The 12,974-nt window shown below is 40.4% G+C and overlaps 1 protein-coding gene and 1 long non-coding RNA gene across 12 annotated transcripts in view; both read right to left on the bottom strand.

The window, feature by feature from the left end:
* The window catches only part of LOC119495532, a 33,899-nt gene extending 30,956 nt beyond the window's left edge, over positions 1 to 2,943 (bottom strand). Inside the window, exon 1 of the long non-coding RNA XR_005208511.1 lies at positions 2,865 to 2,943. This is a non-coding gene — a long non-coding RNA (uncharacterized LOC119495532). The remainder of the gene's footprint in view (positions 1 to 2,864) is intronic.
* A 1,466-nt stretch (positions 2,944 to 4,409) lies between these two features.
* The window catches only part of scn8ab (sodium channel, voltage gated, type VIII, alpha subunit b), a 75,404-nt gene continuing 66,839 nt past the window's right edge, over positions 4,410 to 12,974 (bottom strand). For all 11 annotated transcript variants that reach the window (XM_037790841.1, XM_037790993.1, XM_037791220.1 and 8 more), the window contains 6 exons: positions 12,683 to 12,967; positions 12,532 to 12,585; positions 12,305 to 12,442; positions 11,630 to 11,734; positions 11,237 to 11,507; positions 4,410 to 9,957 (listed from right to left, as the gene is read on the bottom strand). In XM_037790841.1, the coding sequence (XP_037646769.1) occupies positions 8,792 to 9,957; positions 11,237 to 11,507; positions 11,630 to 11,734; positions 12,305 to 12,442; positions 12,532 to 12,585; positions 12,683 to 12,967 (2,019 nt within the window). In that variant the 3' untranslated portion in view covers positions 4,410 to 8,791. The remainder of the gene's footprint in view (positions 9,958 to 11,236; positions 11,508 to 11,629; positions 11,735 to 12,304; positions 12,443 to 12,531; positions 12,586 to 12,682; positions 12,968 to 12,974) is intronic.

Here is a 12,974-nt window from a genome sequence, read left to right as displayed (position 1 = left end):
GGGAGACTCGTGGGTACCCATAGAACCCATTTTCATTCACATATATCTTGAGGTCAGAGGTCAAGGGACCCATTTGAAAATGGTCATGCCAGTTTTTCCTCGCCAAAATTTAACTTAAGTTTAGAACGTTATTTAGCCTCCTTCACTACAAGCTAGTATGACATGGTTTATACTCAGACAGCACTCATAATGCGTTGTAGAAGGCTAACCTGCTTTGAACCTCTGTTATTATAATTTTAAAGATTGCAGTATGCATACAATTAGGACATGCTACTTCTTCATGACATTGCACCTTGAACTTTGACCCTCTTGCTCATATATCCGCTGTGCAGAGGATTGTGGGTCAGAATAGCTAGAAAAGCATTCTGGCTTGCATACTGCAAAATGCGACCGGATGTAGTAGGACACCCTGGTATTTGTGTCATACTGCATTTGACATAATATGTATTGGGACATACTAAATCTTTTTCTTGCATACTAAATAGTAGGGTAGAATGGGTATTGGAACGCACGGCATATCACCACCACCACCACCACCACATTAGTGAATAACTCATATGTCTACAAATATGAACTATCCCTTTAACCCGTGGAGGTGACACAGTTGTCTTGTTATTTCCTTCAAGTCCCACTAGAGGGTGTTAGATAGCTGTAAGAAGTCATTTGAGGCACTAATGTCTACTGGAGGGGCTACAGCAATAAACACAGCGGATAAAAGGCTGTGATCTCTGCAGACACTTTCAGGGGCAGGGATGAATAACACAGATCCCACAACCCAACAGGAGCAGAGGGCTATGCTCTATGATGGATGGGGCAGTGGCGGCATAGAGGGCCAAACCAGGGAATAAATCAGCATAAATCTATCACATCTTTTATTCCATTTTGGCACAATGGAATTAATTAAAATTCCTCTCTCAGCTAGAAACTATGTGAAAACCGTTGAACTCAAGACAATAATGACAGACCTTTTCCTATTGAAACTGATGTATATATGATATATGCACCCTCTGCCTTTCCACTCATCTGCATGGTGGAGCAGACCTGACACAGAAAACTATGAGTGAACAACAACCACTACCTCACCCAGATACTTGAACAATACTGCATATTACATGCTATTGATTCCTGAAAGACACACAATCTCCCTCTCTCTGTATCCCTCACACACCCTCCCTCCCCTCCGTCTCCCTCCCTCCCTCCTTCACACAAACTTGCTCAGACAGCCCGACAGATCGCACCAACGTCCTACTTAATCCAGCATGTCCCACCTCTGCAACCAAGTCCTGCTGTTCAGATGGATGCAAAGACAGAAACCTAAAATGAGGAGAAAAAAAACAAGACAAAGCATGTGTGTATAGTGCAGCATGCATGTGACATTTTGAGAGAAGAGCCACACATTTAGGAATACATAGTATGGAAATCAACAATTCCTACACATAAATAATATAAAATAAACAGTTAAATGTTTCATAATCATCTAAAATGGATCTTTTTAGAGCACTAGTAATGAACAGTTGCATTTATCAATATTTTAGACCATGTTCTCCAATAACCCAGCGATAGATGCAGCATCAAATTGTGCAAAATAATGTGATGCGCACCAAACGCATGCAGCACTGCAGTTAGGAGGTGAAGTCCGAAATCCATAGCAACAGACTAGCTTTCTACTGTGTGTGCCTCTGTTCATTGTTCTCATTTACTTTTCATCTTCCTACTGTAGCTCGCTCTCCCTCCGCTTTGCTTGCTGTGGGTAAGGAGGTGCTATACAGTGCACTGTACAGTCTGAGCCTATTGGGAACATGCTGCTGACTCAGCCCAGGCCACTGCATTCATCTATCTGCACTGCAGTGCTGTCTCTGCTCACTCCGCCCCTCCCTTTCCTGCTCCTTCCCTCATTCAGTGCACCACCTTACACGCACACACACACATACACAGAGTGGGGAAGGAAGAAAAGAAACACACATGCACGCACACACACACACCTGCTTTTATAGTCATTTCAGTGTTGTTGCACCATGACACACCCAACCACATCGGCTCAAACGATAATCTTATTCAAGTATTGTTAAAACATGAACAGAGACAATGTGATTTAGGCATTTCTGCAGTATATTGTGTTGTTGTTTCCAAACCTAATCGGTTTTCTCTTGCCGTCTGTCCTTCCCTGTCCTGTGTAGCTCTAACATTTTCTCTGCCATGTTTGCAACGTATACAAGCGTGATTATTATAAAAAAAACACACAAAATCATCTTCTTAAGAGCGTACCATATCGCATCAAAATCTTAAACATTTAAAGGTCCCATATTGTAGATTGTAAGAGAGATTTTCATGTCTTTTTTGTTAAGAAGCAGGCTTAAGTGCTATATAAATATTGTAAAAGTATTGAAACACTCAATCTACGGAGAAACACACAGAGCCTGTGTTCAGAAAATGTGCCTTTGAAACAAGCTGTCAGGATTTCTGTAATTTTGTGATGTCACAAATCTACAATATATAATATATATGGTGCCTTCAAATGAAACTCGTGAGCTCGTGTTTACAACATGGGAAGTCTTGTACACAATATGCTTGGCGTTCAAGAGGTTAAGTCATTAATGAGAACATCGCTGCTAAGCAAAAGCAATATTAACGTTACTGTCGGCATCTAGAAGCCACAGAGGCTAACAATTTAGCAAGCTAGCAAGCGGGTAACATAATGCAGGAAATGCAAAGAAATAATGAGGCCGTTGAGAATACAATGAATTACAATAGATCAACTTATAATGCACCGAAAAATGAACTCCCATGGTTTCCGCCATTTCTGACAACGTCAACAAACACGTCACAAGTCATAAACTCTGAGCTTTCAGAAACTTTCCACTTACGATGTCATAAATACGACATGAGGGGGGCGATCATATGAACTCTTCTCTTCTCGTTAACACGGTAAACTCTACCCCATTTGAAGGCACCATGAAGACTGAGACCATTTCACAGTTTTAAACGTAAACATTCTAAATGTGTCCCAGTTTATTTCCTGTTGCAGTGGATGTAAATGACATCAGCTGACAGGAAATAAACATGTGGTGCCTTCAAATGGGGTCGTGGTTACCGTTTTCACGAGAAGAGTCCATATGAACGCCGCCCTCATGTCGTATTCATGACCTCGTAAGTGGAAAGTTTCTGAAAGCTCGACGTACTTGACGTGTTTGTTGACGTTGTCAGAAATGGCGGAGGCCATGAAAGTTAATTTTTCGGTGCATAATAAGTTCATATATTGTAATTTTAGTCTTATATTGTTTTTCTTTGTAATTTTATAATAGGTCTGAGGAAAATGTTGATATTTCCAACGGTTTCATCTTTTTCCTCTGTCATTATGTCTTTGCATTTACTGCATTATGTTACCCACTTGCTAGCTTGCTAAATTGTTAGCCGCTGTGGCTTCTAGCCGCCGACAGTAACGTTAATATTGCCGTTGCTTAGCAGCGGTGTTCTTACGACTTAACCACTTGAACGCCAATCATATCGTGCACACGACTTCCCATGTTCCCATGTCCCAAGCTCACAAGTTTCATTTGAAGGCACCAATAGACCCAAGCTGTTGCCTAGCAGTTCTGTTGAAATATGCTAAGACATACTATGCACTACATACTCAATAGGTGTATCTACCGTTCAACATACTTTTGTGTAAATAAACAGTAGTATGTGTGTCTTCGGACGCACTGAGCAGTAAGTTACATCTTCACATCCTGAGAGCCTCCTGCCAGTTGGATACGTGTAACCATGGTAACCCGTAACAACCTCATGTGACAAAAACGACGGTTTGTGAGTATCAAAGTCTGAATTCATTTAAAATATATCTTACACCTAGCAAAGTGAAATCTTATACTTACAGTTAAACTGAAGTGTTATTGATGTTACAGAGCTGTCAGTCAACGTCCGTTATGAGCGTTTTCGGCACTACCGCATTGCATTGTGGGATATTTTTGCAGCAGTATTGTGCATACTGTAATATTTCACCGGAAATAGTATGCAATTCATATACTATTGGTTTCATACTAAGGTTTCGGACATACTAAAATATCTCACATACTGTTTTTGCGTACTAAATAGCATGTTAGTGTGGAATTTGGGACGCAACCAGAGCGTTTCAGACAGAGGGTAAATACAGGTACATTCAGGCAGACAGTATGAGGAAAATAAAGTTTTTTTTTTAACATTACAGCATGTAAACATGTTTTGGTGGAAACATAAAATACAAGTATGATCCTGAAAATGAGCATGATATGGGACCTTTAAAGTTTCACAGTTATCACAGTAAATGAGGTGGTCAACCAGCAACAAAAGCATCCATTGCCAGACATGGTGGAACATATACTGCATGATAAAGTCATTAATATTATATCCAAAAAAGACACCAGCCAGAGGTGTAACTGGAAGGCTGCTTTATTGTTTGGAAATAGATTCGTGCTCAAATGAAGATATTCTTTCACTGATTCTCATTTAATCGTCCCATGTGGTTGTGCAACACACGTCCTCTCTCTGACTGTATTAGTGGCAAGAGATAATGACAGTCAAAAGATTTTTTTTTTTCAGTTAGCCTATTTTCAGGAAAGAAAAAGAAATTTATCTCAGTCATGCTACAAAAGAATGGCCTCATATACCGATTGGTAAACCAACATTTGGAAATGAACAGAAGTGTAAAACAGAAGGCAAGCTGTTCCCTTTACCGGCCCGAGAGCCGGTAAACAGAACACACAGAGAGAGCACTTGTACTACATGACTCTACAAGATGTTAGTCCAGACAGTCTAATCTAGGTGGTGAGTTTTTCAGTTTACAAGTTAATTTTGAACTCAATACATCGTTTCTATCGTGCTCCATTTTGATTCACTCCCATGGGTTTTGAGATCCTCGTTGCTGATTTTTATTGACAGACTAAATAGGAAGCTAAAAAGGCACGTGCCGTTAAGAGATATTGCACCATAAACAAACACACAGACAGTTAAGACAGCTAACCCTTAAATCATTAGATATATCATATTGAAAGTGACAGCAAAAATTAAAGATCAACTCCAAACTGCAGCAGTGTGTTAAGGGGAAACATGGAGGAGGGTTAGAGCTGAAACAAGCAAAAAATTGTCACACAAAGTGAGCTCATACTGGGGCGCACTAGTTAACCAGCGCTTGCCTGTAAAAGGCTGTGAGTGTATGCGTGTAAGTGTGTGTTTGTGTGTCTGTCTGCATCTGAATTATCGTTGTGTGTACAATATAGGAAACTAGGGGCAAGACATCTTCACACATGTACAAAAGGGTATGCTGGTAGTGCAATCCTCTCACCAAGGCAGGCTCCACAATTCTCAGCAAGCAGCCAGTACAACACCATGCATTGTACGCTGGTACCCAGTATGCAGGAGACCTGGGCAGGCCAGAGTTTTGGTTATTCTCTGAACATACCACACAAAGAAAGAAGCATGATCAGTTACACTCTGTGGTTCTGGTATCACCTCAATGCAAGGAGTGGACAGGAGAGTATATATACTATATATATATATATATGGTAGAATATATATATATAATATATATGTAATATAGCTCTGTATATGTATGTATTGATTTATACACTTTTAAATACAATTTCTGCTTTTTAATATAGATTCTTTTTAGCTTTCTCCCCTCTTTTTTGTGAAAAGTGACTCAAAAAAATCTACTCCATCTAACAAATGTGTCACAGCCTAACAAGCGTGACAAGGGGTGTCAGCTGGAAGCCATTCTATTTACGGTTATTAATATTTAGTGTTAGATTAATAGCTGTAGTTTTTTAAGTAATCCTGTATTTACAAAAAACTACACATGCCGTTAAAATAAAATAATATATTACATTATTTATAGTTTCTTTAAAAAGTCCATTCTTCACTTTTCGCAGTTTGTGCCGTATAGAACATAGCCTGAACTGTATTTATTTTATTATTTTTTTTCACGAATGGATGTATGTGTCTATTTTTTTTTTTAAGGTTTCTTTCTGTAATACGCATATGCATATCCATGGTGATCTCGGAGAAAATGGACGTCGGTTGCTTTTATGCTTATCATTCAGAGTTTTATTTGGTTCAAGGTAACACCCACACTGATTTTGGAGATCTCATGCAGCAACTGGACCATAGAACTTGAGAACGGATGAGGGAGTTATTCATAAACAGGAAGTGACATCACTGCACAACAGGAAGTGCAAAAGCTGTGGTGTGGTGCTTAGGCTCACAGTACCATTAGAATGCATCCAGTGCTCTGTTGGTTATTTGGTATTTGTTATGCAATAGAGCAACATGACGGAAAAAATGGCAAATGAGAGGCTCAGAGCACTTGTTGTTGTTAAATACTGAAATCTGGGGCCTATCCTCTGAGCACTGCTTCGGAAAGAATCAAATGTGCTGCTCAAACCAACATATCCCAATCACTCTCATGACATCTCCTCACAGTGTTTCCTATATCTGTGACTGCTATTGGGGGGGGGAAGGGGGGACTTAATTATTTTGTTTACCGAAATTAATTGAGACCAGACTACAGTCCATAATGACTTAACCACAAATGTAATCTGCTATCAATATAAACGCCGCCATTACAAGCGAGCGAAATGTTGCTGTTTCACTGAGATGCTTCTAGCCCTATAATTCTAAGCGTCGTAAGCAGGAAGCGCCAAACTGGCCCCTGACCGGGCGGCTGCCGAGTTAAGGCGTGCCAGCCGTGATCATTGTCCATCCAACATGGCATTAAACACAAAAGAGTAAAACATGATTTCATAAATACTCCCATCACATTCACTTGCATTTTGTTGCAGAGCTCATAATAGTACATCTATAATATCTCCTGAGAAAAAGGGATGGATTTTTCAAGCATTGCATACATTTCTAGGGTCTCTCTGTCTAATAATGACAGCGAAAAAACTGAATGGGCAGGGCATACTTCACCCAATCCCACTCCATGGACAAAGGGCAACAAGGGATAACAAGGCAGATCTCTTTGGCTTCTCCACACAATGTTCTCATCCCCCAATCATCATTTTCTTGTTTCTCATTAAAGTAGGATACTACTAACTAACAAATATGTTCCAGACCGTTTCCCTCAACATCATCTTAGATGTGGCTTATAAAAGTGTGTAAAATAAGACTCATTGCCCACCGAAACATGAACATTACATCAGGGAATAAAAAGAAACACACACATGTAAATAAGCTACGTGACATCTGACTGAACAATAATCAAAACTTGTCTCAGCTCTTCCAGAAAGGTCTAACCACCCATAGAGAAACATCAGAAATAGAAAGGAGTTTGCCATACCTGTGAAATCCCCACAAACCACTTAGAACCGACAGTAGGACTCCCAAAATGCCCGCTCACACAAAACTAAAGGCAGATGGTATGGAACATTACATAGGTGCATACAAATTATAAATAGAAGCATTTTAGTTTCAAAGTGTTGCACCCTTGAAATCATTTTTAGTCCAAATTAACAAACATTTCAGTCCCATGAAACACACAGACATCCGTTTCCACATCTTACACCCTCGAAATCTCCAGAGCAGCAAAGAAATAGTTTGGATTTCACCCACTGACCAACTATGGTGGTGTTATCCACCAACATATCCCATTCTTCTGTCTATAGAGGCAACAATTTAAACATCGGAAATGTGTTGAGTAATGAGATAAATCCCTTTTAGATTATCAACCCCAATATCACTTATCTTTGTTAAACAAATTACTCTGAACTTTCAAAATTTTGACAATGTCTCAATCTTACAGTCGAGCCACTGTTGTGGTCTGAGTATTAGTGTCTTGTGGACTATGATAATTCATGCAAGATTTCTGATCAAAACATGCCATCATGCAAGTCATTTCTATGCATTGAACAAGCACAATTATTTATGTATTTGTTTGGAAATCTTTCGGAGTAAATGTAAGCCCTTGGCCCGAGTTGACCCCATAATAAACAGACCCTTAACCAATTTGTGTGAAAGCCCATGTATAAAAAAAAAAGCGTTTGGATGTGGGTATAACAAAGATAAAATGAGTAGAAGAGTTAAGTGACATGGGCAAAATGTTGAATATTGTTCTTTTTTTTTGTCTGTTTGCATTTTTGCTGCTCAAATGAACAATTTCTAGCTTTAATAAAACGGAAAAAGTACTTCCAACGCTTTCTGTCATTTGTGTCTTTCACTCACCAGTCATCCTTCTGTTTGCTCTTATAGAATGAGCGTGTCATTTTGCTCCTCTATACATTTCAGTACTAAATGACACAGAAGCACTCGTTGGCTGCTTTAAGAGGACAATCCTTCAGCATCAAGCAGCATCCGCGTTTTTCCTTCACAACACTGTCTTCCATAGGAATCCATTGCTCGCGTCCAGGCGCTGAACTCCTTTAGTGTTTTTCATTCCACCTCTTGGTGTAGAGTTACTTGTCTTATCTGTAGACCAGTGGTAAAGTGAGCAATCTGCCTTTCAGCAGACACAGACATTTCCTTGTCTGTTTTTCATTCCCTTTTGTTAAGATCAGTAGTCTAGATACAACAATGTCACACAGTATGCTGATTATGTTTGGTTTGACTGAAGTTCAAGAGTCTTCAGGCTGTAACAGACCAAGCTGCTTCCCTCTGCATCAATATAAGAATGAAGTCTGTAAACAAAATTATTGAGTATTATTTTTTCTGACTTGCAAATGAAATAATCTGTACATCTGTGTGGGTGAGTTTCCTCTCGCTTTGCTTGAAGTTACATTATTATAATTTTTATTGTTATTACTGTGATTATTATTCCAACGCTCTAACATTTAGATTCCCTGATGTCTTTTTGGTTTCTTCCTTTCTCTTTCCTCCCTCCCTTGCCCTCATTGTTGTCATCCTGTTTCTCCTTGTCAGGTTTGGTTACACTGTCATAAGAGGGCAGGGAGGCAGTTGAGGGAGTGCCCTCCTTCTTTTCTGGGTCCTGATTGTTCCCGCCATTCTCCACTTTGTTATTGGCCGGTTTGCGCTTAAAGACAAAACCCCGCCTGCCCAGGTAGGAACGGTAGGCCCTTTGAATGATTCTGGATGACACATCCTCCTGCTTGCGCCTCAGGGTGGTGGTGATTGGCTCGTAAGAGACCTTGGAGGGGTTGGCTGCCACAAAACGCTCCTCCATTTGTTGCCTCAACATGTCCAACTCGCCGCTGTCGCCCAGCACACGCTTGGTGAAGGCAAACAGGATGTCCAGGCAGTGGATGCGGTCGCCACTCACCATAGGCATGTCCATGGCGATCAGTTCAATGGTGTTGGGCTTGGGGACTCGGAGTGGGTGTTCAAGTGCATCAGCAAAGTCGGAAAGCTTGGAATAAGTAATGAACTGGGACGCATCGGGGTCAAACTTCTCCCAAATCTCATAAAAGGTCTCAAAGTCGTCCTCACTGAGCGGGTCGGCGCTCTCCTCTGTGGCCACACTGAAGTTCTCCAGGATGATGGCGATGTACATGTTGACCACAATGAGGAAAGAAATGATGATGTACATAACAAAGAAGAAGATGCCCACAGAGGGGTTGCCACAGTCTCCTGTGGAGGGGGTGCCAGCGTTCTCCAGTAAGGGGTCGCAGTCCGGAGGGTAGTTGAGAATGGGCAGCAGCAGGCCGTCCCAGCCAGCTGACGTGGTGATCATAAACAGGATGATCATGCTGTTGCCGAAGGTCTCAAAGTTGTACATGTCGTCAATTCCAGCCCCGTGTTTCACATAGCCAAAGTTGGACATGCCGAAGATGGAGAAAATGAACATAACCAGGAAAAGTAGCAGGCCAATGTTGAACAAGGCAGGAAGGGACATCATCAGGGCAAACAGTAGAGTTCTGATTCCTTTGGCCCCCTTGATGAGACGCAGGATTCTGCCAATACGAGCCAATCGAATCACCCTGAAGAGTGTTGGCGACACAAAGTACTTCTCAATAATGTCGGCCAGAAACATTCCTGAAGTTGAAAGGGAGCAAAAGGGGACACAACATACATTAGGTTTAAATATCGGGGATTTTATTACTGAAACAGTCACTGTTTTACTTAAAGCTTCAGAAGGCAACATTTTTTGGCATCATTGGGCAAAAATTCCATTATAACCTTTCAGCATATTGTAATTTAAGTGTTCTGAGAGAAAACTAGACTTCTACACCTCCTCATGGCTCTGTTTTCAGGCTTTAAAAACTTTGGCTAATCAGTTTAGCCTAGTTTGACCGTTTGGTCGGAGTTCACGAGTGATTGACAGCCGGCTCTCATAGTCGGCAGCTGGACAGCAGACCCTGAGATCAGCTCTGACTGGTTGATTTCCTCCGGTCTGTGAAATCTTGCAGATGCCATTAGGAGCACCAGAGGACACAGAGGCACATGATTTTTTTCAGATTACCTGTCTCATGCACTACTGTCAGGATACAGTATAGCGACCGTTTTATAAAAATAACTTTTTTAAATCAGATTTGCTCCGATCTCGCCTACTTCAGCTTTAATACACATTACGCTATTGCAAGCAAGAACAGCACATTGTGCAAATTGTGAAAGAAATCAGAAGAACCAAAGAACATACTATCAACAGTTTATATAGGGGATAGTTATTCTCTGTAGAAAGTAGTTTCAATAAAGTGGCGTCTGTAGATTATCCAGCATAATGAGTGACATTGTTTCTGGATAAACACGTTGCTGTTCATGGAGACCCAAAAAGCAAGTAAAAAGTTAACAGATAAGTCAAAAATATAACTGAATACATCCACAAATATCATTGTCTGTTTAATAACTGTAATGGAGTGTAAAATAAATACTTATATGTTTCCCTTAAACACTAATCCATTTAGAAAAAATACACTTCTATTTATCTTTCACTAACTCATTTTATTTTTTGGCTTTTTAGTTTTACAGTTTTTCTGGTCGTAGCCCATTGTTAATGATTGATCTTTTTTTTATTGATATATTCAGTTAAGACGTGCCTTCAGTCTGTTTTGGAGCTCCATAGATTGTTGATATTGTATAGAGGGAGCAGCAGAAACTTGGAGACAAATACATCAAAGCCAAAATGAATTGCATGGCTTCATACCACTTGAGGAAAGTGACAAAATATCTTTTTATTTTTGGGAAAGTGAGCCTTTAAACCATCTGTGTGCTGTGCCCTTAAAACCCATTTATATGGGCAATATCTGAGCTATTTCAAATTAAGCAGCTTCACACTTCTTTTACCGTTCATAAATAACCCTTTTTGAATACTTGCCCACAATCGAGAGGATGACCACAACCACGTCGAAGATGTTCCATCCGTTGGTGAAGTAGTAGTGACGCAGCGCAAAGAGCTTCAGTACAAACTCGCAAGTGAAGACCACAATGAAGATGAAGTTGACCCAGTAAAGCACATACTCTGCGTCATCTGTCTGATCGTCTGTCTCCACCATCATGGTGACCATGTTGAGGCAGATGAGGATCATGATGGAGATGTCAAACACCTGCTGCGTCACAAAGTCAAAAATCATGCCCTGGAATGGATTCTGAGGAGAAAGGGAGGGAAAGAGGGATATTTGAAGTCGTTATCCTTCGATCTTAATCTTTAGAAATTTAAGAATACAAACCTGCTTAGCAGTAAAGATAAAGAGGGCAAAACAATATTTACCTGAGGCCTGGGTATTGGTTTTTGTGGCTTCTTCGACCCTAGTTTCTTCATGGCATTGTAGTATTTCTTCTGCTCTTCCGTCATGAAGATATCCTGACCTCCAAAGTGAAGGGAAAAAAACAATTTGGTTACAATTTGCAAAGATTTAGACCTCTCATTCCAGTACTAATCCAGATACAGTTTACACTTTCATGTGACTGTGTTTTAACAAGTGCAATAGAAAAAAAAGACTTATTATATTTGTTTACAATGTCCAGATTCTAATCTTAAAGTAATAGTTAGACATTTTGGGGAAATACAATTACTCGCTTTCTTGCTGACAGTTAGACCACTCGGCACTCTCATGTCTGAACAGTAAATGTGAAGCTACTACCGGCGGCTTAGTTTAGCATAAAGACTGGAAAAACAAGGAAATAGCTAGCCTGGCTCTGTCGTCCTCTCGTTTCCAGTCGTTATGCTAAGCTAAGCTACCTGGCTGCTGTCAGTGGCTTCCTATTTAATAGACAGAAATGAACGTGGTATTGATCTTTTCATCTAACTGACTTCCGGAAAGCGAATAAAAAAAAACGATTCCTTAGTGGTGAAGCCAAAGACAATTTTCCACATTGTGGACAATAAAGTTTCTAACTAACTAGCTTGTTCTCAGAAGGTGAAAGTGAGGAAAATAAATCTTATCTTTTTCTTTTGTTGGTTGAAGTTATCAATGATGACACCAATGAAGAGATTTAAGGTGAAGAACGAGCCGAAGATGATGAAGATGACAAAGTAGATGTACATGTACAAATTGTCCTCGTAGATAGGCTGGTCCTCCACCTGTAAATTGGCAAAAGTGAAAATTCGTAGAAAAGTGCACTACTACACATTCATCTGGAAGTCTGACTTTAAAACTGCAAAAGGCGTACCTTTCTAGAATCTATTGCTGCGTACATAATGTCCATCCAGCCTTTGAATGTTGCCTGTTATAACGGGCAGACACATTGTGTGAGAAAACGGGTCAAACACTTGATATCAGAGGAGAGAAACAAATGCGAGGTGACAGTTAAGGTTTCTCACCACTTGCAGGAGTGCCAGGTATCCCGCACCCACATTGTCAAAATTGATCTTGACGTTTTTCCATCTGACTTCAGTGTAGTTTTGCTCAATGAGTGCGAAACACTCTGTTTTGTTGTTGACGTCATGAGGGAGGAATATCTCCTCAGCTGTGTCATTGTAACAGAAGTAATACTTTCCAGCAAACAGATTGACACCCATGATGCTGAAGATGAGCCAGAAGATGAGACACACCAGGAGCACATTCATGATGGAGGGAATTGCACCCACCAAGGCGTTCACCACAACCTGAAAA

Source organism: Sebastes umbrosus, chromosome 1 (assembly GCF_015220745.1).
Source record: "Sebastes umbrosus isolate fSebUmb1 chromosome 1, fSebUmb1.pri, whole genome shotgun sequence".
Lineage (NCBI taxonomy): Eukaryota > Metazoa > Chordata > Actinopteri > Perciformes > Sebastidae > Sebastes > Sebastes umbrosus.
This window is presented reverse-complemented; position numbering and strand designations above follow the sequence as displayed.